Source organism: Tenrec ecaudatus, chromosome 2, assembly GCF_050624435.1.
Source record: "Tenrec ecaudatus isolate mTenEca1 chromosome 2, mTenEca1.hap1, whole genome shotgun sequence".
Lineage (NCBI taxonomy): Eukaryota > Metazoa > Chordata > Mammalia > Afrosoricida > Tenrecidae > Tenrec > Tenrec ecaudatus.
In genome coordinates, this window is record NC_134531.1 from 115,015,880 (window position 1) to 115,043,830 (window position 27,951).

General features: G+C 44.5%; 1 protein-coding gene across 1 annotated transcript in view; it reads right to left on the minus strand.

Moving 5' to 3' along the window:
- Positions 1-27,951, minus strand: part of MCC (MCC regulator of Wnt signaling pathway) — a 316,952-nt gene that overhangs the window by 95,841 nt on the left and 193,160 nt on the right. Inside the window, exons 3-4 of the mRNA XM_075541396.1 lie at positions 26,666-26,808; positions 11,776-11,918 (exon numbers count right to left, since the gene is read on the minus strand). Of these exons, the coding sequence (XP_075397511.1) occupies positions 11,776-11,918; positions 26,666-26,808 (286 nt within the window). The remainder of the gene's footprint in view (positions 1-11,775; positions 11,919-26,665; positions 26,809-27,951) is intronic.

The following is a 27,951-nucleotide window of genomic DNA, read 5'->3' on the forward strand; positions in this document are numbered from 1 at the left end:
TTTTTGCATATTTTAAGACAAGCCTTTAAAACCCAGACATTATTCTTTCGGATAGCCAGCTTGCTTAGCTCATGATTCCCACCGCTGATCACTTGCCACAGCTTCTCTAAGCTCCGTTCTCACTCCCCAGCTCATCTCTAGACTGCCTCTTCAGAAAGGCTATCTTAAGGTACTTATGAGGACAGCGTGCCAGTGTGCAGAAGTCTGTGGTCAGTACACATCCCAAGCTCTGTCACCCTCAGTGTGGCAGGAATTGGGTGCTTTCTCAGCAGCCAAGAGACGTTTCTAGCTTCCAATTGTGATCTGCAAGTACTTCTTCATAGAAACAATGTTCACCATAATGGGTAGGGTCTATAGTAAAACTCTAAGGTTCCAGACTTCAACCCAGTGTTGCAAGGTGTGAATGCAATATCCCGGCGTGGAGTAGGGAACCAGTGGAGAGGTCTGGGAGGCTGGCCCCAGCACCATAAATTAAGTGGATTCCTGCCCCTCCCCCGAAAAGAATTTGTTCCAAAGGACGACATTGACTCTGCAGCTCCGGGAGATGAACATATCTGATCAGAGCACACGGGAGAAGATGAAGGGGCAGGAGGAGAGAGTGGAGCACAGCCTGGCCCACCAGGCCGTGATGATGATGTTCCTGAGTAGAGCAGCCAGTCCACAGAGAGAACAACATGGCTGGCCCCACTATGAGAAATGATGCCAATCAGTGACTAAGGGCGATACAGGGGACTGCACCGGAGACACAGTGTGGGAATTGCACCTGACCTGATCCCACCACACCGAGGCAAATCACGGGGAGTGCAGCGGAACAGCAAGGGAATGGAGTGGCAAGGTCCCCAGGGAATGCTGAAAGTGGACTTTGGGGCCAGGGCGTGGTGCCCCAACAGACTGGACTGGAAAATGCTCCTAAGAGCCAGCAAACGATCCCTGAACTAACTACAAGCTTTTCTCTTGTGAACTGTTTTGTTCTGTTCTTTGTCAGTGGTTTGTTTTTGTTGTTTTGTTGTCTGGTTGCACACTGTTGCTTTGTTTTCCTCTGTCTTGTTTCGTGCATGTTAGTGTCTCCACAGGTCTGTCTGGATAGGACAGGCTGGATGAACTATCTGGAGGAAAAACAACGGGACCGACAGTTCCGGGGGGACTTGGGGTGGGGGGGTAGGGGGGGTAAGGAAGTGGTGTTAACAAACCCAGGGACAAGGGAAAAACATGGGACCCCAAATGGTAGAGAAGGGGGAGTGGCAGGCCTGGTGGGAAATGATCAAGGGTAAGGTTGCTTAGAGAAGAAGTATACTCTAGCCCAGGTGGCGACGAAGCATGGTAGTAGGGCAGGAGGAAAGTCAAGGGAGATGGAGGAAAGAGCTAGGAGTCAAAGGGTATTCATGGAGATCTAGACAAAGACATGTACATGCAAATATATATAGGAGGATGGGGAAATAGATCTATGTGTCTATATTTATAGGTCAAGTATTAAGGTGGCGGAAGGACCTTGGGCCTCTATTCAAACACTCCCTCAATGCATGAATATCTTCTTTTATTAAATTGGAACTCTATGATGCTCACTCTCCCGACACAACGGCTGGAGCCAAAGTGGGTGAACAAGTAAATGTGGTGAAGAAAGCTGATGGTGCCCGGCTATCAAAAGAGATAGTGACTGGGGTCTTAAAGGCTTGAAGATAAACAAGCGGCCATCTAGCTCAGAAGCAACAAAGTCCACACGGAAGAACACACCAGCCTGTGTGATCGAGTGGTCCTGAAGGGATCAGTTACCAGGCATCAAAGAACAAAAAATCATATCATTGACTGCACACCTCCATGATAGGATCGCTGAAGACAAATGGGTGCATAAGCAAATGTGGTGAAGAAAGCTGATGGTGCCTGGCTATCAAAAGAGATAGTGTCTGGGGTCTTAAAGGCTTGAAGGTGAACAAGCGGCCATCTAGCTCAGAAGCAAAAAAGCCCACATGGAAGAAGCACACCGGCCAGTGCAATCACGAGGTGCCAAGGGACCAGGTATAAGGCATCATGCAAAGAAAAAAAACAACGATATAAGTGTATGTATGTGTATATATGTGTATATGTATATGTATATATATATACCATATTAAATGAAGGGGGAAGTGCAGAGTGGAGACCCAAGGCCCAAGTGTCGGCCAATGGAGATCCCCTCATAGAGGCGTTTAGGAGAGGAGATGGGTTAATTAGGGTGCGAGGTAGTACCGATGAAGAACACAGCTTTCCCCCAGATCCTGGATGCTTCCTCCCCCCAACTACCATGATCCGAATTCTACCTTGCAGGCCTGGATAGGACAGAGGCTGTACACTGGTACATATGAGGGCTGGAGGTACAGGGAATCCAGGGTGGATGATACCTTCAGGACCAAGGGTGTGAGGGATGATGCTGGGAGAGTGGAGGGTGAGTGGGTTGGAAAGGGGGAACTGATTACAAGGATCCACATGTGACCTCTTCCCTGGGAGAGGGACAGCAGAGAAGGGGGGAAGGGAGACTCTGGATAGGGCAAGATATGACAAAATAACGATGTATAAATTACCAAGGGCACATGAGGGAGGGGGGAAAGGGGAGGGAGGGGAAAAAAAGAGGACCTGATGCAAGGGGCTTAAGTGGAGAGCAAATGCTTTGAGAATGATTGGGGCAGGGAATGTATGGATGTGCTTTATACAATTGATGTATGTATATGTATGGATTGTGATAAGAGTTGTATAAGTCCCTAATAAAATGTAAAAAAAGAAAAGTGGAGAAAAAAATGATTAGGGCAAAGACTGTACAGATGTGCTTTATACAATTGATGTATGTATATGTATGAACTGTGATAAGAATTGCATGAGCCCCAATAAATTGTTAAAAAATATTTTTTTAAAAAAAGAGCATTAAAAAAAAACCCAAAAAACTCTAAGGTCCCATACTTCATTAATATTAAAGAGGTCTTCAGAAGCTGGTCCTAGTAGCTAATATTCCTTTATAATTCAGGTTTTATGGAAAAATATATCGTGAAGTTCAAACAAAACAACAAACCAAGAAAAGGAAAGAGTTTGTATTTAAAAAAAACAGAAACAAAAACCACAACAACCAAACCCGATGCCTTTATATCCATTCTGACTCACACTGATCCTACAGATCAGTGGTTCTCAACCTTCTTAATACTGTGGCCTTGTCATAGTTTCTCACGTTGTGGTGACCCCCAACCATAAAGTTATTTTCGTGGCTATTTCATAACTGTCATTTTGTTACTGTTATGAATCGGGCGACCCCTGTGAAAGGGTCATTCAGCCCCCAAAGGGGTCGCGACCCACAGGTTGAGAACCATGGCGCTATAGAGCTCCAAACACAGGAGCAGGTGATGGTATCCTTCACCTTGAGAGCAGTAGGCCGGTTTCAACTGCCTGACCCTCAGCACCACCGTAAGGAGCCGATGGAGCTAAGAAATACGGGAGGTCTTCCTAAGTAAATGTTGAAGATTGATGCCCGTCTAATTCTGTCTTATACCCCAAGTCATTTGGGGGCTGAAAAATTATTGAATAGTGGAGTATGAGAGAGATATTTCAAAGTGACAAAAACTGAATAGAGTAATCTTTTCCTGCTCTAAGCTGGGGTGCTGAAAGAAAATTCCAGAATGATTTAAGGTAGGTTCCTTAGTCACTCAGAATTTTAATAAATTCACAGACAAACAAGACTTGTTTGAACAGGTCGATATCTCTAGGTGAAAGCACACAGTTGTCTCAGAAAATGCGGATAAATTTTCCAAAATTCAGAGCCTGGCCTCAGACCTCATTCTCAAAGGTAATCAACATCTAGAACCTCTTGGGGGAAATTACATTGCCAATTAAAGCACAAAGAAGAAAAATGGCAACAAGGACTTAGTTAATCAACTAGTGAGGGTGTTATGTTCAGCCCTTCCAACCTGTGGTCTGGTTCCTCAAGGTTCCAGAATCATGATCCAAATAATCAGTCTTTCTTTAACCCTATAATGCCTGAATTTTTAATTTCAGGGAAATAATTGTTTTTATTCTTTACTTTCATAGTTATCAACATATATTAATATAGACATTTAATTAAATGTTACGAAAACATCACACTCTGTGTTACAGGGTTAAATCTTTGCAGGAGAATAATTGACTACCTAGCCACCCCATTCCTAAAACAAACACACAAACCAAAGTAGTCTCCAACTGAGCTGCCTTTTTATGGGGAGTAGTATTGTTAAATGATTCTTTATTGAAATGTTTCCTTTGGGTGGAAAATATACCAACCCAATGACAATCCAAAAAGAGCAGTAGTGGCAGTAAGTTGATATAAGGCCAAAGCCAGCAAAAGAAAGACGTTGCATAACAGTTAAAAGTTCTATTAACAAACGTACATAACCATCATAAGTATCTATGTATCCAACAAAAGAGCCTCAATATACGTAAATCAAACTCCAACACAACTGAAGAAAGGAAGCAGACAACTTTATAGTAATAGGAGGAGTCTTAATATATGACTGCCAATGACAGAACAACAAGAAAAAACTAAAAACGCAGAGAACAGCCACTTTTTCCCCAAACAGCACAGAGTACATGATTTTCCAGTGCAACAGGCCACTGAGCAAGCCTCAAAAATTTAAAAACATCAAAATATTTCAAGCATGTTCTCAAATTATAACCCTATATATACCAAACCTCGAGTAGGGATACCAGGGGAAGGTATACCAGGGGAGGGGAAGAGGAGGGTCAGGAGAGTAAGTGGAAACCGATCACAATGACTGACATGTAACCCCTCCCCGAGGGATGGACAACAGAAAAGTGGGTGAAGGGAGACAGCGGTTGGTACAAGACATGAAAAAAAAAATTTTTATAAATAATGAAGGTTTCATGAAGGAGGGTGGGGGAGGAGGAAATGAGCTGATACCAATGGCAAGTAGAAAGAAAATGTTTTGTTATGTTTCGAAAATGATGATGGCAACGTATGTACAAAAGTGCTTGACACAATGGGTGCATGTATGGATTGTGGTAAGAGTTGTACGAACCCCCAAAATGATTTAAAAAAGAAAAAAAAACATTGTCTAAAAATTACTAATACAATAAAATATTAAAATTAAGCATTCCTTCACTCAAACAAGAACGGAGACAAAGCCCCCCAACCTTTGCAGCACAGCAAAGGCAGTGCCACATGGTAATTCATACCATAAACAGGCACATCAGAACACAAGGAAGAATGAAAACCAACACATTACTCTAAGTTCCCAGCAATGAGAACAAGAGCAGCAAAATAAACTACTATCCCCCAAAGAGAAATAACAAAGATCGGAAACAGATGAAATGAAACAGAAGTAAAAAAGACATCACTGGTCATTTGAAAGAATTAATTAAATACACAAACCAGTGGAAAGTCGAACAAAGGAAAAGGAGGAGAAGATGCAAATGACACAAGTAAGAAACTAAATGCAGGACACTACAACACAGGACATAGAACAATGCAAAGGATAACAACAGAATACTAGGAAGAACTGAAGTCCAACTTAGGAGAAATGAACCCATTTCTAGAAACACTACTTAGCTAAACCAACAAGGACTGATGTACAGACTATGAACAGTAAACAACAGAAGAAATTGGTCAGGCTGTTAAAAAAAACAACAAACCACCCAGTTATTAAAAAAGTCCATTTCAGGGCCCTGACAGCTGCACTGGTGAATTCTACCAAAGATTCAGAGGAGAGCTGACACAAATTCTACTTAAACTAGTACACAGAATAGGAAAGGATAGGACATTTCAGAATTCATTTTATGAAGTGAGAATAACCCTGATAACAAAATCAGGCAAGGATATTGCCAAAAAATAAAAGCATAGACCAATATCCTTCATGAACATAGATGCAAAAATTCTCAACTAAAGCCTCGCCAATAGAACACAACACAATAACATATCAACACAAACAAGCCTGACCAAATGGGATTCATACTGCATATGCAAAGTTAGTTCAATTTCAGCAAAACATTCAACATAATCCATCATATAAAGGAAAAGCATCACATGATCACATCAGTCAACTCAAAGAAGGCATTTGATAAAATCTGACACCATTCCTGAGAAGCACATCCAACAAAACAAGAACAGAAGGTAAATTATTCAGCAAAATTAACGGTATTTAACAACAACAAAAAATATCAATAGCTTAACATTACTATTGGTATTACTTCCCCTTGAGAATGAGAAGCAGACAGGATGCATATTATCACCACTTTTATTTAATATTGTGCTGGGAGTCTTAGCCAGAGCTATCAGAGACAAAAGGGAAATTAAAGGCATCTAAAGTGCCAAAGAAGTAAAACTCTCCATTTGCAGATAATAAGATTCTATACAGAGAAAATCCCCAAGACTTTGTGAGAAAATTATTGGAACTAATTAAAAGATTCTGCAAAGTGATAGGGTACAAGAGCAACATTAAAAATCTGTTAACTTATTTTACACTAATAAAAGAGAGTTCTGAGAAGGAAACCTGGATCATTTATAGCAGCCACCAAAAGATGGGAAATGAACAAAAGATGGGAAAGATCCTTTGCTGTTCTCAGCGATCTAGCTGGGCATTCTTCCACACCACTGTTGATGTCATAGGGTGGAGACCATCAGCATTGCAGCCCACAGACTAAGTTGTCCCCAGGATCTATTTAATGGTTCTAAAGAGTCTCCGGCTAAAGAATGGTGCCACATCTGTCAGGCAATGTTGACAATCTCACCCAAACTAATATTTACATTGTCTTTAATATTTTTCTGCATCGTCCTCTTTCTGGGGGTGCTTGAGAGCTTTGATGATCAGGGCAGATACAAAGTACTGTGGGTATTCTTAAATATGGTGAGAGCATGAAGGGTCTTCTGATTACTCAGTTTCACTGTCATCATTAGATCCTTCCAGTCTTGACAATGTCATCATATACATACACACACACACACACACATATATATATATGATGTATATATATATACACACACTTTTTTTTGAGAGAGAGGCACAGATATACCTAGGGGACTGATCTGGGGGTCAGGAGAGATGTGGATCAACTTCCTCACTGGAGTACCGCAGGTATGTAACTATGATCTTGTTGGGATTAAACTTGGGTGGCATGGCGGACTGGGCTGGATGATACCAACCTAGAGGCAAGAGAGCCAGAGACAGCTGCACCTAGACCTCCTCTGAGCTGAAAGCCAGGAGTGGGTTGCCTTGTCTTTTGTTTACAGGAATTGTTTTTTGAAAAGTCTACAGGAATGGTTTTTTTTTTTTTGAAGACTGGACTCCACTTTCTTGTCCTGATTTTTCTCCCACACCTCTGTGAGTGACTACTTGACACATTTAAGCACCTTTTCCTGAAGCCACTAAGTCTCATGAGCCACTAAGCCAGGAAAACCTGGCTTTCATGTTAAACATATTTTCTAGTCATAGCTGTGCCAAAAAGCCAGGTTTCATGTACAAATCCTTCCTTGGTAGTCCTCCAAAAAACGACTTGTACTGAGGGACAAATCTCTCTCACCAGTAACCAAGGAATCTGAGGCTTTCTTTGTCAACCTGAGGGTGGACTAGTTCAGCATGGCTCCATTCCAAAGAAGAATTTCTCCCTGAAAACCAGGAGAGGACTTAAAAGACTACTGGAAAGGGTCATTCAACTAGAGATTTTGTTTGCTTTACAAATGACTGCTCCGGACAAGTTTTACTGTTCGAATAACAGAGTTGGGAAACAGCCTGCTGGCGAGGGCACTAAACATGCCCTGACACGTGTGCTGCAATGGGCCCATGGTGCATACATCTGTGCTCTGCTCTGTTGCAACATCCAGAGTAATTTGGTCTACACGTGTTGTTTCTACTATAGAGATCTGCAAAATGTCATTTAACTACAAACGCACTGCTCTTAAGCCAGGTGTTTGTGCTCACACAGCTGCTCCCTAAATTCCCCCTCAGCACTACAGACCTCAAAGGATTGCAGTAAGCCCAGCAACACCAACCCTGGGCACGTGTTACCAGCTAGGCAGGGGAGTGTAAAGGCAAAGCCACCTGCTGAAACACTTGGCAGCAACAACTCCTAGCTGTTTGCCCTTGAATAAGTTATCCACCCTCTCTGAACTTTGTTATCCTGATTTTGGAGATGAAACTAACAGGGCCTTCTTCAAAGGTCAAGTATTAAATGTGAGGACACATATAATTACTAGACACAGAGGAAGTCAGCAAAGCGTGGTAGGTATTCTATCCAGCCTGCTTTCGAATGGCCCTGATATCTACTGCCACGGAGGTGATTCCAATTTAAATGGACCCTATAGGGCAGAGCAGAATTGCTCCTTAGTGTTTCCAAAGCTGTGAATTAAATAAAAACATTTATTGGCATATAATTCACAGATCATAAATTTAAATAATTAGTCTATGAATCTGCATGAGGACAACCTCATCCTTCTCTTAAAGTACAGCTAGTGAGCTTGAACTGCCAACTTTGTGGTTAGCAACCCGATGCATACACCACCATGCTCTAAGGACTATGCTATCAGGACTCCTTTAGGTGAGTCACAGGACTTTCTAAGTTGTTGGTTTGCTCCTCTAGGTCCTGCCAACACTGCCCAAGAGCCAGCTCACTGAAGGTTCCACTTAATTCTGCTGAGTAGTTTGGAAGAAGAAGAAAAAAAAGCTCTCTTTGAGGATGTGAATACCAAAAACCAAACCAAACCCACTGCCATCAAATCAATTGTGACTCATAGGGTTTCTGCAGTAATCTTCATGGGACTAGACGGCCTCAACTTTTTTCCTTCAGAAAGACTGTTGTGCTTGAACTGCTAACCTTGTGGTTGGTTAGTAGTCCGATGCTCACTGGGGCAGCTTGTTTTGTTATCTTTACGTGGAGATCAGCCAATACACTGTAGCAAACTTCGCATGCAAAATCCAACCCAAGGAAACCTCTGGCTTCCAAATGCAGGCTTGCAAATATAGCGACCACAATGAAATGGCTGCTTTGTAATGATTTCCTATAATGGTGTTTATATATGGAAGCTTTATCCCCCCTTGAAGCAATTTAATTGGAAAATGGCAAACGAATAAGGAAAGGCAGACGTCCAGTTCCGATTAAGAACATTGACTGCACTCTGCTGCAGCCTTAATGAACTCTCCCTGCTGTAGCTGTCTCCAGGTGACTGCCTTCCTAGGGGACCTGGTGTGTGTGCACGTGTGTGGGGTGGGGGAGGCTCTTCCTGAACACTCTCCTCTTCCCCTTCTGGGACACCCCCAGAGGCTTCTGTTTACCTGCCTTTCTCAAGCCCTGGCCTGAGGCTGTCATTAGGGGACCCCTCTGTGCTTTCTGTGGTCGGCCTCCCTCCACGGTCACGTCTCGCTTTACTTATCTTCATCCTCCAAAGAACGGAGGGCTCCTAGGCAGCAGTCATTGCTACTCCAGTATCTGAGCCTCTTCGATGTGCAAACACGGCTGTGCTGTTGAACCGGATTATCCAAATCCTGGCCTGCGCAGCACCTAGGCTGCTATTGTTAAGCGAACCCTGACGCTGGTGTGAAGTCAGAGTGTGGGACTTTGGACCACGGCTGGACTGCTGCAGCCAGCTGTGTGCTAGAACGTACGCCCAGGGTCCGGGCCGGGTGAGTTTGAGGGGGCAGGTCCACACTGAAACCTGCAGCGGCACCTTCATTCTTCAATGCACTTCTGTCTGGCTGATTCTGGAGTCAGAACGCAGCTCCACAAACTTGGTTCTACTTGGCCTTGGCAGCAATCACACTGCCATTTCTGATGCTCTTTTTCATTCATTCTCTGCCTTTCCCATTTCCTTCCTACATCTTTGGCTGATCGACTGGTAGGTTGGCTGATTGATCAGTTGTCTATTCCCACAACTATTTTTTGAACGCATACTACATATGTGCCAGGCACTGTGGTAAGCTCTGATGATATATTAGTAGATAAAACAAACATGTATCTGCCCAATGGCATTTAGTGGGAGAGCCAGTCATAAACATACATATCTTTAAATAAATGTAAAATTTCCACGTGATAGAAATGGAAAAAATACAGAGCCATGACAGAACCAGCACGGGGACTGGCACCACCTGGTGCTGACAAGATGGTTTTCTGAGGCGAGCGGCATTCCTGCCCGAGGACCTGTTGAGTCTTCTCAGTGGCTGGCAGCCACAAGCACTGAAGCGCGGGCTCGCGCCACTTCCCACTCCAGAGCTGCACTCACGGCTGCGGTGACCGGCCACCGATAGTGACCAGCGGGGACCTCCAGCTGCTTTTCTGCGGCCCAGACAGCCCTCTCCTCTTGCCACCTTCTCTGTACACCTACGACTTGCCAAGTATCTCCAGGGACATCTCTGGACGACCTCAAACTCACGCCCACACATGACCAAACCTACATACAGTATCTCTACTGACAGAGCCCGGCAACTGTTAAAGCAAACAACCTGGTCCTTTTGCCAAGCTCTCATTTTGGTGGCTGAACCACTGGTCCATCCACTATGTAAACTCCCGCTTCCTGCCTCACCGTCTGCTTCAAACTCATCAGTACCTTTGGTCTATTTTATGCCGTCTCTACACCTATTAATTTTTCTGTTTACTTTTACACCTCACTTCCCAACCCTGGCCGAACACCTTCTCTGGATCTCATCTGAAATATCAAGGCTTGACATCTTCCTGGGACCATTCTGAACCAAGTCCCTTTAACACACTGTCTTGCTACTACGCTCCTTAATGCCGAGAAACGGAAAAGCAGATGGATATAGACAAGGTGCAAAATTGGCGAGATAAGCCGAAGGGCTGGAGCCAGGGAGGGAGGCAGTGTGTGCATGCGTGTGTGAGTGTGTGTGCACACACACGTTCAAAGTGAGGGTTCCCACAAATATACGTAGTACTTGAGTAAAGTTTCTTTTCCCAACTGAACTGTAAGGTCCATGAAAATGGAACTAAACATACTCTTCTAGGGCTGCCCGACATGGAAATATGTCCTCAACCACGCTGCTTCTCCTCTTTCTGACTCCAGGCCTTTAAAACCAGAGTGCTCTGGCTAGCTTGAGCGGACTTCCTGGCTTGTCTCCTCAAGGAGAATCTCTCTCCAAAGATCCAGGTAGGTATTTCCGGCTGGATTGGTGGTTTGGAAACACCTGACTGAAACTCACAGGTGGAACATCTTATTTGGCTCTCTAGTTCATACGTACACAGAGCCGTCGCATGAAAAAACACGGTCACCTTACTTTTCCTGTCCAGTTTAATTCTCGTTTTTCATGTGATGTCAAAACTCACTCCCGGGCTGTGACTTGTTACGTAAACACACTATACCAGCTATTCCGCATGCACATTTCTCCTCAGTCTCAAGCAAGACTATTTCTCAACTCATTTCTTAATCCAGCCTCTTTGCTAAAAGGACTATGATCAATCCTTAGTCATTCAGGATCAATGTGTTGGAATCATTTTGAACTTTTCTTTCTTACCCAAGAGTTGCTAAACAAACTCCTTCTTTCACTGCAGTGGGCTGCCACCCCTCCATCTCAGGCATTCTCTCCATTTCCGCTCAGCTTTTACGGTCGTTGGAATACTGTGGTTCCTTCTGAACTAGTCCCTTGTTTCTGGAATTCTCCAGTGGAGGTAGACAGAGCTAGACAGAAGTGTAATTTAGCTCTCCAGTTCCACTCAGAGACTTGAGTGAAGATGCACTAATCTACTCATCTGACTCTTTGAAATACACATTTTAATACAGGCTACATCACACTTCTAAAACTCTGGCTCAGTGGCAATGGAAGGCAGACTCACCCATGTCGGCAGTGACCATCGTGGACTGGTTTTCGGGGATGGAGACAGACGTCTGGTCTTGGTCCATGCTTCGAGAGTCTTCGTTGACCTCATGTTGGCTCTGGCTGAGTTCTGACCGCAGTTCGGAATACTCATCTTCCTCCCTGAGGAAAATGGGCAGCCAGTCACCATTGAGAGAGCACGTAAGACACATCTATCAAGAATGTCTTTCTTGTGGACAAGGAGACATTCAGAGAAAAGACGCATTGAAATCTTCCCCCAAGACACGAAGACCAGGATTCCTGACAGGCCCAGTGGATGGCCACATCCTTCCACTGGTCAGTGTGTACAACCAAAAGGTTGCTTCTGTGTGTTCATGCTGATCTATATACTGAACAGGAGTCATCTATTTATCTACTGGAAACGGTTTTCCCTTCTAAGATTTCTTTAAGAAATCAGATTTATTTGCTAAAGGAAATCATGAAATGAAAAGAACCAATCAAACTCCTAGCGCTGAGACTGCAATGAGAAAAAACAAACACAAAATAAGAGTGATGTTCAGGATTTGTACACGCCATCCCTGGCAGGCCCCACTGGGAGGCTTTCGCTTGCGGGAGCATTCAGAGATACGGGCACCCCCAATCTGCCTCCGTGCAAGCCTGGCCGCATCCTCCCAGACACTGGGGCTCGGTCTAAAAACGACCACACTCCCTGCCCCACGTGCATGGGGGAGAGGTGTGGACAAATCTGGAAGCAGTGAAAGACAGAACACCTTCAATCTGCATTTGCAACAGAAGGCTAACACTGAAGTGCAGCTACATTCCATTTTCACACACGGACCGGACCCACTCACGCCTCCCTAGAGCTGCTAATCTCGGGCTTTCTGAATGGTACTTTAGTATGTAGAACTGCTGCCTGTTTCTCAGAGCACACATTCCCCCTGCCTGCAGTACCACTACCCACACTGGGCAGAGAGAAGGCAAAAATTAACCCGCTTTGAAATATTTATTTTACGAGTGAGCCAGAGGAGAAAGCAGCTGGGGGATTTAATTGCGGGGTCGGGAAGCTCACTGGTATCTGCTCGGCCCCCGCGGGGAAGACGTCAGTGAAAAAAATCTAGGGCGCAAAGAAAACCTCCCATCTTGGCACTCTCTGTAGACTGTCACCAACCACAGGGACAGCAAGTCTCCGGCCTGGGTTTGGGGTAGACCAAGATGGTGAGTGGTGAGATCCCTGGGGCTGGGGAAGAGCAAGTGCCACTTGAAACTGGGCAGAAGAACCTCTAAATGGGAGGAATGGGGAGAACATTCGGGAGTTCTTGGTTCTCTTAAGAAATCACTGGCCTCCCGCCGGAGTGATTCAGCTTAGTCCTTGCTTTCTACAGTGTTTTTACTAAAAACGGTTCAGAACTCTAGGAGGACTTTAACACAGACAGAAAGCTGCCAGCTACACAAAATATAAATTGGAATGGGAGTGGCAAAAGAAAAATATATAGGTTAATGTTCTATGAATAAGTTAATTATTAGACATCTGCAAAAGTCAACAGTAATTAGCCTTAGGAACAAAAACAATTAAAAAGTATTCTTAAGAGTCACCTTTTTGGTCTAGAGGGTAATTGTTTGTGCTGGGATACATCAGCTCTCTTTTCAATCAGGACTTAAAACTGATTTTACTTAACAGGGGACTGTGTGTATGCTGCATAAATTACCTCTGCTGTATGGCCAACGTAATCAGCTTCGGCCTAGCAGAAAATGTTTTACAGCCAGGAAGGCGAATGATGAATGCCGCTGCTTTTTCTCCGATGTGAATGCATTTGTACAACCTTGAATAACCACCTAAACCCTCCTGGTCTGGCAGGGTCCAAAACACAGAGTGCCTGCCAAGGCTCCTGCTTTGTTCGGAATTCTGTCTAGGGATTGCAGGGATGTACTTTGCCAATGATGAATAGGGAAGAGGTGGGAGAGGGCAGCTGTTGATGATGGGAAACATTCCCTCAGGAGGGCAGAACAGTCTGAAGGAGAATCAGGGCTCGTTCGAAATGCCATCTTACAGAAGGCTCTCACTGGCATGAAACTCAAATGAAGGTTCTCCACTCAAAAGATGTAAAGACCAAAGCAAGGAGAGCAAAGCAAAGGCCAGCTGGATTCTGTCTTTCGGGAAACAAATGTGTTCACAATGCACTCGGAACTGGGAAAGATGCTGTGGTGTACACAGGGGGTGGCATCTGGGGTGGCTGGGAGAGAGTGGCCAGGGAGGAATTCCTCAATGAAGCATATCAAGGTCAGTCACAAAGCAAGTAGCTTTTAGACGGGTCTGCATGGCAGATGGGAGCCCAGGTGGCAGAGTGGTTACCTGTTGGGCTGTGATCTCAAATGTTAGCAGTTTGGAAACATCAGCAGCTCCTTGGGAGAAAGTTGGGGCTTTCTACTCCCCCAAAGAGTTACTATCTGAGAAACCCATAGGGGCAGTCCTACCCTGTCCTATTGAGTGGCTATGCGTCAGCACCGACTGGATGGCAGTGGGCTTGCTTCTTTGGGTTTGCAGGGTGGAAGGGTACATGCAAAGGCGCAAACTTGTGAATGTATGGAACGACGTAAGCGTAAGTGGCTCCATATGGCTGAAGCACAGGTGGGGCATGGGATGGGAAAATGGGCTGGAGGAGCACTCAGGGGCCTCAAGAACAAGGGTACTCTTCTGCTAAGACGCTTGAATGCTGAAGCCATGGGTAGGCCACCTACAATCTCGACAGAGAAATGGATTCAGACTGTCATTTAGTCTTGTGGCTGTGGGAAAAAAGGGTTCAGGGAAGAACAACAGCACTGGCTACGGAACTCCAGACAAGAAATGAGCACAAGGCCTTCCTCCAGTGCCTTGCCCACGATTACGTAATTGCAGAAGGGAAAGTGGGTCGTGAGAAGGAGGTAGGTTCAAGAGCTAGTCAGGAGGCGGAATCCCCAGGACCTGAATGTAAGATAAAGCTGACCAGGTGCCCAGATGACTCCAAGGTTGCAAGTTGGATGGGGAGCCTTGGTGGAAGGCATGCTCTCAAGAGGAGACGAGGTAGGTGGGAGGACATACTTTGAACAGAGGAAACAGCTGGCGAGAAACCTCAGGCTCCCGAAGGAGAGGCAACAAAAGCAACACAGGCCAGCAAACAGTCATCAGAGGTGAAGAGGCACCTTGCAAAAGCCCGGGGAGCAGTTCTGGGCCACCAGGAACGAGGCAGACAAAGGTTAAACTACCCTAATCTAAACGTTAGAAAGTCGACTCAAATGTGTTGGTCGTCCCCCTGACTTTGACCAAACCCCACAGGGTTGCGTTTTCATCTTGACCTTGCTGCCCACCCACACCGTTCCTCCGACTGAGGCTCCAACAAAGCTCGTTCTCTCACGGAGGGACACCTTGGCATCGCAGAATCCGAACCTGACAGACACATGGGAGTCCTCTATCATCCATCAAGAATGATGGGACACAGAGGGGGAAACCCTCTACAGGCAGTTTTGACAAAGACAAATCTGTGTGTGGTGGCTGCTTGGAAGAGGGCTGGCTGACCAGGTATCAGCCTCCCCTCAGAGTGACTGGAGCGGTCCCTTCTCTTCTTATGCACATAGCTACCTCCTGTCAAGTGATAGCTTCTTTTGGGGGTGGGGTGGCTTCTAAAAGAACACCACCTGCTAATGCTGATGGCAGAAAGGAAGACAAAGTGGAAAGGGCCCACACGTGGCCATTTTAAACCAGAGACGCAAAGCTTTGATGACTGTGAATAATTATGTGCTCTAGCGGTAGTTTCTTAATCGGAATCACAGGTCCTGGGATAGCTCGCGCTATAACATAAAGGATCATCTTGCAGTGTTCTACATGGTCATTTATTGCACTTATGGAGAAGCATTTGTGAAGTGCTGCCTTGTTGCTCTATTTAGCGAAACAATAATAGTGCTGTGACTAGCTGGGGAAAGAGCTCACGGACAGACTTTCACTTTACAGAGAGGCCAAGCGAGGCTCCGAGGCAAGGTTACCCAACATCGTGGGAAGAGCTGGTCTTGCTGTCGTGGGGTGCCACTGAGCGGGTTCTGGCTCCCTGACCACTGCAGAGGCCTGTGTCACACACACTGACTTTCCTAGGTTTGAGCACATTGTGGTAGTCAGTGTGTCGCTGTCAGTGTTTCCCAAAGTAGGCAATACCCCACCCCGGGGTGGGCGGGGGAACTGGAAAGATTGCTGGGGGTAGACTGCAAAAAGCAGTTATCTATCTTTAATCCTGGGTTATGGGCTATCGCATAAAAGCTTTTAAATTGCCAGTGGGCCGTTGAGTAAAAATATCCCTCTGTTTTGCTGATCCTCTTTCACAAAGGATGATGTTCTTTTCCAGGGACTGGTCTCTCCCTGATGGCATGTCCAAAGCATATAAAGCAAGCTCTCATTCTTTTGTAAGACCACAATATGGTCAATTCTGCCAACATCATCATTTAAATAACATCAATTCTTATTCAGTCTCCCTTACTCACCACCTAGCTTTTACACGCACATGAGAGGACTGAAAATAATCCTCTGGTTTGAGTCAGGTGCTCCCTAATCCTAAAAGTGACACCTTAGCCTTTTGACAATGTCAAGACTTACAGTCTGGCAGCGGACAGAGGCAGCTCTACTCTGTCCCCAGCGTAGCTGTGAGCCACGCTGATGTGAGGAGGAGGCCTTCTGCTCCGACACAGCTTGACGGCATCAGAAACCCATGGGGGCAGGTCTACTCTGGCCAAGAGGGCTGCTATGAGCTAGATTAGACTTACTGACAGTGAATTTGTTATTTGTAGCATTTTAATTTTATTTTGGGGTACACATGCATGCCCTTCTCGATGAACTGGAATCATCTGGGCAGATTCTGGGTGGATATCGGTACACCTTGGCAATCATCAGTTAACTGTGGGCAGCCAACCTAACCTACCTGGTCTGTTGATTGTGTTGAACTACACTCGACCATTCTTACACTTAAACAGATGCTTGCCTGGAAATGGATGTCTTTTGTTTTTCTTTTCTAAAGAATAAACAAGTTTTATAGCAATCTCACTCACAGTAAGAAGAAAAATTATTCCTTTCAGGACTCTCAGAAGATCTACAGCAGGAAACAAGTGATGAGTGGAGTACAGGTCTTCTTAGAATTTTATTTCCTCTTGTTTTTCCATGTAGCTCATAGAAAGATCTGACTCATCAGTCAGTCGTTTAGTGAATAATTGAACTACTGGGATGTTGAAATGCTCTCCAAGCATAGAAGAATTTATCCTTGTCAATCTAGTGCTGGTTTTCACTGAGAGCGATAGGATCCAAATTTTTAAAAAATCTAAATAATGAACAAGGATTTAATGTACACTATACAAGAAGCATTATATTGGGCAAATCTGCTGCACAAGACCTTTCATCCCCTGCTATCAAGTCATTGCTGACTCACAGCAATCCTGTAAGACAGGCTAGAACTGCCCCAGTGAGTTTCCAAGACTGTAACTCTTTGTGGGAGTAGAAAGCCCCATGGTTTTGAACTGTAGCTGGTGGTTTTGAACTGCTGATGTTGCAGTTAGCAGCCCAATGCATAAACACTAAGCTACCAGGGTTCCTAGGAGACCTCTTTAAGGTACCAGAAACCAAAGATGTTATGTTGAGGACTAGGGTCCACCAGACCCGAGCCATGGTATTTTCAATCACCTCATATACATGTGAAACTTGGGCAGTGAATAAGAAAGACTGAAGAATGATGGTTGTATGAGGGGGTACCTCCCCCCACATGGATTTTCCTCTCAAAACTAGGCATTTAATTTTTTTTTTAACAAAACAACCTTATCACCTTCAAAGTACTCTCCATTACACTTAACACATTTGTCAAATCTGTGATTCCATTCTTGGAAACATTTTAAAACTCATCTGTTTGGATGACTGAAAGCACCTCCCTTGTTTTTTTCTTCAGTTCTTCTATGTTGTTAAAACGTCCTCTCATGTCCCTCTTCATTCGCAGAAACAAGAAGTTGCATGGAGTGAGGTCAGGTGCTCGGGGCAAGAGAGGCATGCTGTTTTTTGCTCAAAACTGGCACGCTGAGATGGCTGCGCGAGCAGGTGTATTGTCGTGGTGGCAAAACCAGTCCTCCATCTGCCACAATCAGTCTTTTTTTGTCGTGCACTGTTATGCAATCTATTCAGAACCTCTAAATAGGAAAGCTTGATTAACAGTATCTGACCTGGTGGGATGAACTCCAAATGCACTAGTCCCCTCACATTAAAAAAAAAAATGAACATCAGGTTTTTTGGGGTACCCCTTTGTATTTAAATTCTGGTGCTGTTGAAAAACAAAAAAGAAAGTACCACGGACTTCCAAAAGAACAAAGAAATCTGTCGTGGAAGTCGTATGGCAAGAGTGTTTCCTTAGAGGGAAGGATGGTGAGACTTCATCTCATGAACTTGGACATGTTCTCAGGAGAGACCAGTCCCTGGAGAAGGACACCAAGCTTGGGAAAGTTGAAGGACAGTGGAAGAAAGAGAAAGATCCTTGTGTGACACAATGGCAGCAACGAGGAGCTCACACGTAAGAATAACTGTGAGGGTGGCTCAGGAGCAGGCACTGTTTCGTCGTCGGACACAGGCCAGCCATCGGTTGAGGCTGCTAGGAGGCGGGCACTCAACAGCAACAATAAGACGGGGACAGTATGAAAGCGCGCATGCCTACTCCAGTTATCGACTCTGATGACCCAACACGTCACATTTTGACCAAAGCACAAAATACACTTGCACACTGCTAATGTAGTCTGAATGCCAGGTGTGAGACAAGGGCGACATCGGCTGCACTGGCTAAGATCATGTGTCATTTGCCTGAGTCATGATTCCCAGTAGTTTGGTAGTTATGATCTGATGTGGCTATCCTCCATTTTTGAATAACACTCATTTTTGTGTTAATATCTTGGTCATATTGATTATGATTAGATTCTGATATGAGAAAATAAGCATTATGCAAAAATGCAGGACATCATTTCATAAATGGATCACATTATTATAAAACTGCCAAAAGTTCATTAAGTAACTGCCAGGTTACACCATTACATAATTACCAAATCATTGAGCATCATGGTCCAGCCAAGTGGACTCATAGTTCTACCCCATAGTCGGGTTACTCTCGCCCTGCACCTTGGCATTCATCGCCGCCAGGAGCGTTGTTAATGCACAAAGTAGTCAGGTTTTAAAAGAGGAGCTGATACCAAGGGCTCAAATAGAAAGTAAATGTTTAGGAAATGATGATGGCAACATGTACAAATATGTTTCATACAATTAATGTATGGAATGTTATAAGAGCTGTGAGAGCCCCCAATAAAATGATTTTTAAGTCTGATTTTTTTTTACTGTTGTTGTAACTGTAAAATGATGGTGAATGAACTAGCCAATAAGTGTGGAGTAGGTGTACAATTGAGGACTGTTGGTGACACTGAGACTAGGCAATGGGTTGCTAACGGCAAGATTTGTGGTTCAAACCCACCAGCCATTCTATGGTACAAAGATGTGGCGGTGTATTCCCAAAAAGATTTACAGCCTTGAGAAGTCTTATATTTTGGGCTGCTGTGATTCAGAATTGACTCAATGGCACTGAGTTTTATTTTATATGGTTTAGGTTTATAATTAGGGAAACACACACACACACACACACACACACACACACACACTCTCTCTCTCTCTCTCTCTCACTCACGAGACTAAAAAGTTCATGGAAAAATAGACTTGAAAGATAATGGTATTTTCCCAGACATTTTAAAGTCCCCCTCATGTAAGTAAATATATGTATACACAAGTATGTATGTAGGTCTTCTGACACATCCACACACCGCACTGGGAGTCTGACGGTGGGGCGCACAGTTAACCCATTCAACTGCGGACTGATAAACTGGAGGGCGCAGGTCGACTCAGAGTTCCCTTGACAGTAACACCTGGTGCTCTGCGATCTGCTCCCAGAAAGGCAACTACTGAGCACTCTACGGAAACCAGTTCCATGCTGACACAGTGACTGAGTCAGAGGTGACTCCACAGCAACTGATCTGATAGGCACTTATTACTTCGTAGGCCCAAGTTAATCAGACCAAGATGTTGTGCTTGGAGATAAAGACGGCCTGTTTGCACTGCTGGTGGGGCAGCAGCAACAGAAAGGGCAGCTGCAGCACACAGGTCAAGTGCCCTGCCCGAGATCCCACAGTTAGGAGGGCCCGGGCTTAGGACACCTTCCATTCAAGGTGAGAGGCATGCAGAAGAGCCTCACGGGCAAGAGCCAATGCTGAGGATCCATTCAGGCAAAGAAGATGGGTCCTAAGGTGAAAACAACACAGGAAGAGGTAAGGGGGCTGGCTTCGGGCAAGTGCTCTAGAAAAGACCCTGTAACAAGAAAAGGCCATGGGAATTTTTGGATAAGAAGCTACTGGTGATTTCCATAATAAAAAGTTTTGGCAAACTATCAGGGTCAGAGACTCGATAGCAGTGGGCTTAATTGGGCTCCTGGGGAGAGCTGGCGCAAAGGTTGAGGCGGCAGTGTAATTTATGAGAAAGGAAAACCATCTCATCTGCTTGACACCTTCCTTCCAGATCCCCAGTGAGCTTCTGAGTCCCTTCCTTTCCCCCAGCCCAAGATATAATCTCCCAAGGCAGAGGAGCTCTAAGAGGGGCGGAACCGACAAGAAAACTTCTCATATTGCATCCAGAGAAGCGAAAAAGCACAGACTGGAACACAGGGTGCCACGTGACTCAACTGGTTGAACATATTCATGAATGAAGTTTTAGAAGAACACAGACACAATGCTGATTGTTTGCTTCCAGGAGACTGGGCGTGAGTCAGAGGTCAGGGAGGAGAAAGCACTCCTGGGTATTGCTAGGTGGAAAGGACTTGATGAAGGCATTTCACACTTGCAAACTGCTGGGAGGGCGGAGAAGAGCAGGGAGGAGGAGGGCATGCCTAGCCAGTCACCACAGGGCCTAATGGCCACCACTGTCTGTGGTGACCTGAAGGATGATGGTTCCTACCTCTCTCTGCCTTTCAAACCCCGGCAAGTGTCTCTCTCTGGTGGAGCCTGTCTGTAGCTAGAGCCCAGCTGCGAGGAAGGTCTGGAAGGACCCGGCTCCTTTGATTCTGGGAAGATTAAATAGAGGGGTAGGTGCAGACCAAGTGCCAGAAAATGTCCATCACTGTCTACTGCCTTTGGCTACTTAGCACCCAGAAGCACCCTCTGCTCTCATTAAACCGTCTAAATGGCAATGGCAATGGACTGTGCTTCTGGATCCTTGGCTCAAATACAAGTGGGTTCATCTTTTCCCTAGATGGGAGACTCAGAGCATCATTGGTCTTTGCATCCATCCACTGAGAGGTGATTTCCACACGTCTACCATGTCAATGACAAAACCACTTAGATAGCTTATAACCTTACCAGTAAACGATAATTTTGTAATTTATAAACCAACTAACTCCATACAAAGGAACCCTGGTGGCGCAGTGGTTGGTCTGTGAGCTACAAGGTCAGCAGTTTGAAACCACCAGCCACTCTAAGAGAGACAGACAAGCTAGCTACTCCATAAAGAATTATGGTTTTGGAAAAATCACAGGTGGATTAGTCCTATCCTGTTCTATAGGGTCAATAGGCATCAGTACTGACTCCATAGCAGTGGGGTTGGTTTAACCTTATATAAAGCCATAAAGAAAACTGAGAAGAAAAAGAAATGACACACGTGTATGTTAGTAAGCCAGGAGGCCCAGTGGCATAATGGTTAAGCCCCTGGCTGCAAATGAAAAGGTTGGTGGTTTGAATCTGCCAGCAGCTTCACAGAGAAATGCCTAGCAATCTGGTCCTGTGAAGATTCCCGTTGACTCAATTCTAAAGGTTTTACAGGGTCGCGGGGCAGAAGCCACTTGATGACTTTTGTTGTGACAAAAGCAACATAAATAAGCAAAAAAAAAAAAAAAAAGAGCCCATGCAGACGGTAGCCATGATTCCCATGAATCCGATATTCTACTTATAAGAAACCAGATGCTGGTTGGGAATAGTTATCAGATTCCCAGGGCAGAGAAAAATGTTACCCCCAGATAGTGTTATAATTAGGCTCACTGGGATGGACCGAGGCCAAAATGCCACTTTGTCACCTACCCTTTCCTTGGTTCCCCATTCTGCTTGGTAGACATCAGTGGCATTTTGGGTCTCTAGGGACTGATTAAACTCAGAGCAAGTGTCTAAGAGTGACCCTAGAACATGGTTATTTCTTCCCCACTAGACAGCCAGTCACGCTTACAAGTGGCTAGAGGTTTACTCTACCCATTTGTGGCAGGGTTGTATGCATCTTCCCCTTCATTTGAAAGGATCTGAATCTGTGAACTTGGTCAGGTAGGGGAACTGGTAAGAGACCATGATTCTCAATGATGGTAGAAAGCCAAGTTCACTAAACCAGTTATTTGTTTGTTTAATTTTAACTATAAACATCAAGTAAGACTTTAGTAGATTGCCTGTTTATAACAGAAACACCACTGAGTACCCTCCCTGTAAGCCAAATCATTTTGATCACTACTCAGGTATCTTATCCAATTCAATAACCAAGTCTAAGTTGATTTCAACAGTCAAGTGATATTAAGAACTACATTTTCTTTTATTTTTCACAACAGCATTTTTTATTAAGAGAAAAAGCACAAACAATTCAAATATTCATCAATAAGAAAATGCATTTAAAAATTTCAGTACTTTGGAATACTATTTAGCAATTAAAATGAATGAGCATGAGATGGGAGTGAGGGAGGCTTCTGAGTCCTGATTTTAAAAATATATAGTATATTTTATATACTTATACACATATAACACTATATATATTTATTCTGTGGTTGTATGTGTGTTAACAAAAGTGACAGTTACACAGGTATAGAACTGTCCCTGTAGGTTTTTGAGACTGTAACTCTTCAGAGGAAAAGAAAGCCTCATCTTTTTCCCTGAGAGTGGCTGGCGGTTCTGAACTGCTGACCTTGAGGTTGGTAGCTCAACCGCAACAACTATGGCACCTTGAAAGAGACCTAAGGTGGCCGTGAATTCAGCTGACACTGGGATTCAGCAGCCTGTAGTATCTGATTCTTGGCATTAGTCATGTGGCTAAGAAACTGAAGCAGAAGGCATAGACTCCTCAGGATTATGACCTGAGATTAAAAATTCCACACTATGAGCTTGTCATTTGGAAATAATCATTACTGCTTGGGTGTGGGTGTGTCACAGCTATGAAGACCATTCCCTTGTTAACGATTTTTCTACCTTCTGTAATAAATTACTAGTTCAGACCCAGATTGAAAGTCAAAGAGATTCTGTAAAATAACAGTATTGCACTTGATAGAGTGATAATTAACACTCTACACCCTGGACCTGAGGGCAGTTTTAATTCATCCAAGGCTGGCTGGTGCCTATTGTATTGGGCCTACCCAGTCTCTCAGGCCCTGAGGCCAAACTAATTTCCTGGAGTCCTGGTGGCTAGTGAGATGCCTTAGCCACTGTAGCTCAAATGACAAAGGACAAGAAGACCCTTGTCTAGCTGGCCCACACATCTGAGCATCCTCCAGCCTTTCAGGGAGGCCACTGGAGGAGGGGTTAGCTCACTGACATAATGAAACCTGGCAGAAACAAGTGGGACATCTGCACAGATGTAACCTCCTTTAAATATAAAGCACCAATAAATGTCTGTAGTTAAGATGCTCACTGTATTTTAACGTGGAATTTAGCCATTACATTCAATGTAAACATCTGGAAATTGAGTTTTCCAGGTGAGGTGTGATGCTTTTTGCTCTCACAATTCACTGCACCAATTTGCATTTACCTTCTCAAGTGTTTAAAAGAGCACTATGTTTTAATGGAAAAGACAAATTTGCCTACTGTATATACTTGTGTATAAGCCGAGTTTTTCCAGCACATTTTTCATGCAAATTTTTGTGGTAAAATTAAGTTCCTCGGCTGATATTCTGGTCGGCTTATACTTGAGTATATACGGTATGCCCTGAGTCAGATTCCTTTATGGCTGCAAGAACCATGTCTTTAGGCTAAAATTTCTGTATCATGCATGCACCTTTACCCCAGTCTCTCTGAAGGCCAGGTAACAATCTTAAAGCCCTGAGGTTCCAAATTAGAACATGAAGTTTATTGTGTGGCTCCAGCTCAGTGCACATTTTCCACAGTTTTGCTCCGTCTCCCTTCCACACACACAGAACAATACATAGAGGCCCTGTCAATGCTGTTACTCCCAGGGCCGGAACAAAATGCGCCCAGAGTTTCCTCTGACCCAGGACTTGGAGGATGAACTGAAAAGTTGCTGCCTGTTACCATTGTGGCATGTGCAAACACACCCGTTCTGCACAAAACACCCTTTCTCTAGAAAGGTGGGGCCACCAAGTACTTTCCTCAGGGCTGTTCCCTGAGCTCAGCCAGGAAGATGAACGTCTCATCCCTGCTCAGCCAGTCGCTCAAAGCCAGCGTCCCCCCTCAGCATTGGCAAATCCACCAACCAAGCCCTGTGCCCTGGAGATTTAGGGATGGGTCGACAAGGCGGGCAGCAGCCTAGCCACTCACAGCCCCTCCTCCTCATGTATATTTTATGTGGGAGTTCAAGTTAAGGAAACAGAAATCACCACATATCGGTGATTATTAGTAATATTTTGGTTTCTAGCATTTCTCTCTTCTTAAATATAAGCATGCTCAGCTGCTAACTGAAAGGTCAATGGTTCAAACCCAACAGGTGCCTGACAAGGGGTGCAGTCTCCCCTTCCATAAATATTACACCCTTGAAAGTCCGTGAGAGAAGTTCTACCATATTCTGTATAAGAGCATCTCTGTGAGTCAGAGTAGACTTGAAGGCAATGGGTCGAAATATGAATACTTGTGTACAAAACTAGAGTTTTTGGGCACCTACTTCTTATCCTGCCCTTTCTTTTTGTTATTGTGGTAAAAATTATTTATATATATATATATATATATATATATATATATAATTTGCCATTTCACCATGTTTTCACAGAAACAATTCAGTGACATTAAATGCATTCATCATGTTGTATAACCATCACCACTATCCACTTGCAAACATTTCCGTCACCTTACAGCAGCTTGGTGTCCCCTAAAGCAATGGCTCTTTGCCCCCCTCCCTTCCACCCTGGGTAATCATGAATCATGTTTGGTCTCTGTTCTACATAGTTCATATTAGCGGAGTCATACAACATGTGTCCTTTCATAACCGACTTATTCCACACATAGTAATGTGTGGAAGTCTTAATTTCTCAAAAACTGCTATTGCTTTATACACAGGGTTTAAATCAAATAATTGGATATCACATTCTAACTCTTAGGAAGCATTATAATCTAGCGTCTAACATAGATTGTCCTTTTTAACTGCCGCAATTTTTTTCCATGGGAAAGAACATTTTAAACAGGATTTATAATTTATTTTGTTAATAAAGATATATAAGAGCAAAAACATACACTGATTCAATTGTTCCCACTTACACAATTCAGTGACACTAATGAATGGCATTTTTCAGTCTTCACATTCATTCTCAGATCTCCTTTTCTGAGTTGCTCTTCCCCAGTTAATATCAATTCACGGCCCGGATCTTCCGAGCTAATCTTCCGAGTTGCCCTTGTCAGGCTGGTCCCACGCAGACCTTAGGGAAAAGAGCATCATGCTCCAGGGAAGGCATGTTTTACTGGTGAAGCTGAATGGCAGTTTGACTTTAGGAAGCCTTCAGGGCTATGTGGTTTGAGTTTAAAGATGATCTCAGGGCAATAATCTCAGGGGTTCACCGAACCTTTATGGTTCCAGGGTGTCCGCAGAATTATAGCTTCTGTTCTGCATGTTTCCTCTTTTGATCAGGATTCTCCTACGGAATCTCTGATCCACATGTTCAGTAGCAGTGGCTGGTCACCCTAATACCTTCAAGGTTGGTCCATGTGGTAGCACGAAGCAGGGCTTCATTTCTCTTTGTACCTGAGCAGAGTCCCATTGTGTGCACGGGCCACATTTTGCTCAACAGTTGATGGGACAGTGAGACTGCTCCCATCTTTTGGCACCTATGAATCATGCTGCTGGGAACGGGGTGTGCAAGTATCTGCTTGTGCTCCTGCTTTCAATTCTTTGGGGAAGATAAGTAGGAGTGGCACTGCTGGATCATATGGTAAAATCCCATGCTTCACTTTTTGAGGAAAGATCAAATTATTTTCTCAGAGCCTGCCAGTCACTTTTGTAGATGGAAAATTAAGTAAAGGCAGAGATTTTCAGGACTCTTGCCTTCTGCTAAGAGTAGTATCAAAGCCTCCTTGTAATACTCGGTGTTTTCACTAGTGAAATGATGAATGACAAACTTTGTGTCCTTAGGAGTCAGGTAAGAGGATAAACCGATGTTGGTAAAGCAACTTGAGATAAGCTCAAAATACAATGAGATTATCTAGAAGCCTACGTAATACTTAGTTATTAGCTGCATCCACAAATCTCTCAAAATCATTAGAGGAGCCATGTAGTACTTAGCACATCTAGATCAGACCTATTGGGGGAAAGGGAGGGGCAAGAGGTATGCTGGTCTTCAAGACAGAAGGGCGCTCCATTTAGAACTGGCTAAGAAAGGACTCAACTCCCAAAGTCTACAGTCATCAGTAAAGTGGTCTATTTCCCCCCCCCCCCCCCCCCGTCTGCTTCCCTGAGTTACTATACAGACCAATGTCAGAGCAGGCTAGTGAAGGTGAAATCTCATGGTTAACAAAACAGAGAAAGTACTTCTTAAACGTTTAAAGGTGTCCGATACAAACAGAACAGCCTTATAATCTCAGAAGGGCCACATGAACTCTCAGGCCCATGTGGTGACACAGCGCGGGGGAAAGCCACTCGGGCCCTGGCGCCCCGTTACCTGATGGCGGTGCCCTGCAAGCGGTCGATCTTCTTACTGAGCTCTGCAATGACACTGTGGAGTTCTGTGACGCGCTCCTCATACCGAAGCGCCGTTCGCTCCTGGACGTCCTCATGCTCTCTCACGAGGTGGGACTGCTCACACTAGGATCAAGAGAAGAGATGTGCCCATCAGCGGATGTCCCCCTAGGTGAAGGATTCTGAACGAGCCGCCCTCAATCCATCACAGTCAGGGCAGGAAACAATCAAACTCACTGCCATAGAGCTGATGGAGAAAAGTCTCACCTTTCTTTCAAGGAGCAGCCGGTGGGTTCAAACTGCTGACCACATGGTTAGCAGCTCACCGTGTAACTCACTCTCCCACCAGGCTCCTTCGCCCACAGAGCATGCCCAGAATCAGACACCAGCTTGTGGAACAACCCTAGGAATTGCTTCAACGGTTCATTTCCACAATATCCATGAGAGATCTCCGAGATTGCCTTTTTTTTTTTTTTTTTTGATTGCCTTTTGAACCCTTGTTCTCTCTGAGGAAATACTGCGTACAGTTTGATGGGCTCACCCAAGCACCCTACTTTTCCCTGAGTCAAGAAGTGGCCCAAACTGAATGGACAATTTCGTTAGAGAACCCACATGCGGTTGTTTAGGGCCGATTCTCCTGACCCAGTGTCCTGAAGAGACTGCCCCTTAGCTCTGCTCCTAGGACTTCCTCTCAGAGCCCTTTATGGCTACTCCGTGTGCCTCTCTACCAATCCATCCCGTTTCTGATTTCATCCTGTGTGGTCACTGCTTTTTACTAAACTATCTTGAGTGTATTTCATACATATTTTATTTCAACTTATCCACCCCAGCCCCTTCAAGGCAGCATTACGTATCACACTTCCTCCCTGTGTTGTCCCCAGTCCCCCTCCTTTCCTAACTCTCTGAATTTTATCCTTGGGTTAATGGTGCCCTTTTGATCATTTTTTTGGGGGGTTACAAGATATTCATTTCTTTATTTTTATTTTTTAATCATTTTATTAGGGTTGCATACAACTCTTTTCACAATCCATACATACATCAATTGTGTAAAGCACATTTGTACATTCATTGTCCTCATCATTTTCAAAGCATTTGCTCTCCACTTAAGCCCCTGGCATCAGCTCCTCATTTCCCCCTCCCTCCCAACTCTCCCCTCCCCGCTCCCTGATGAACCCTTTTGATCTTAAATAGTTGATTATTCTGATACAAGGTGAGTTCAGGTCTAGACCTGAAGGGTGATTCACGACCATAGCCTTGGGGGTCCCACTG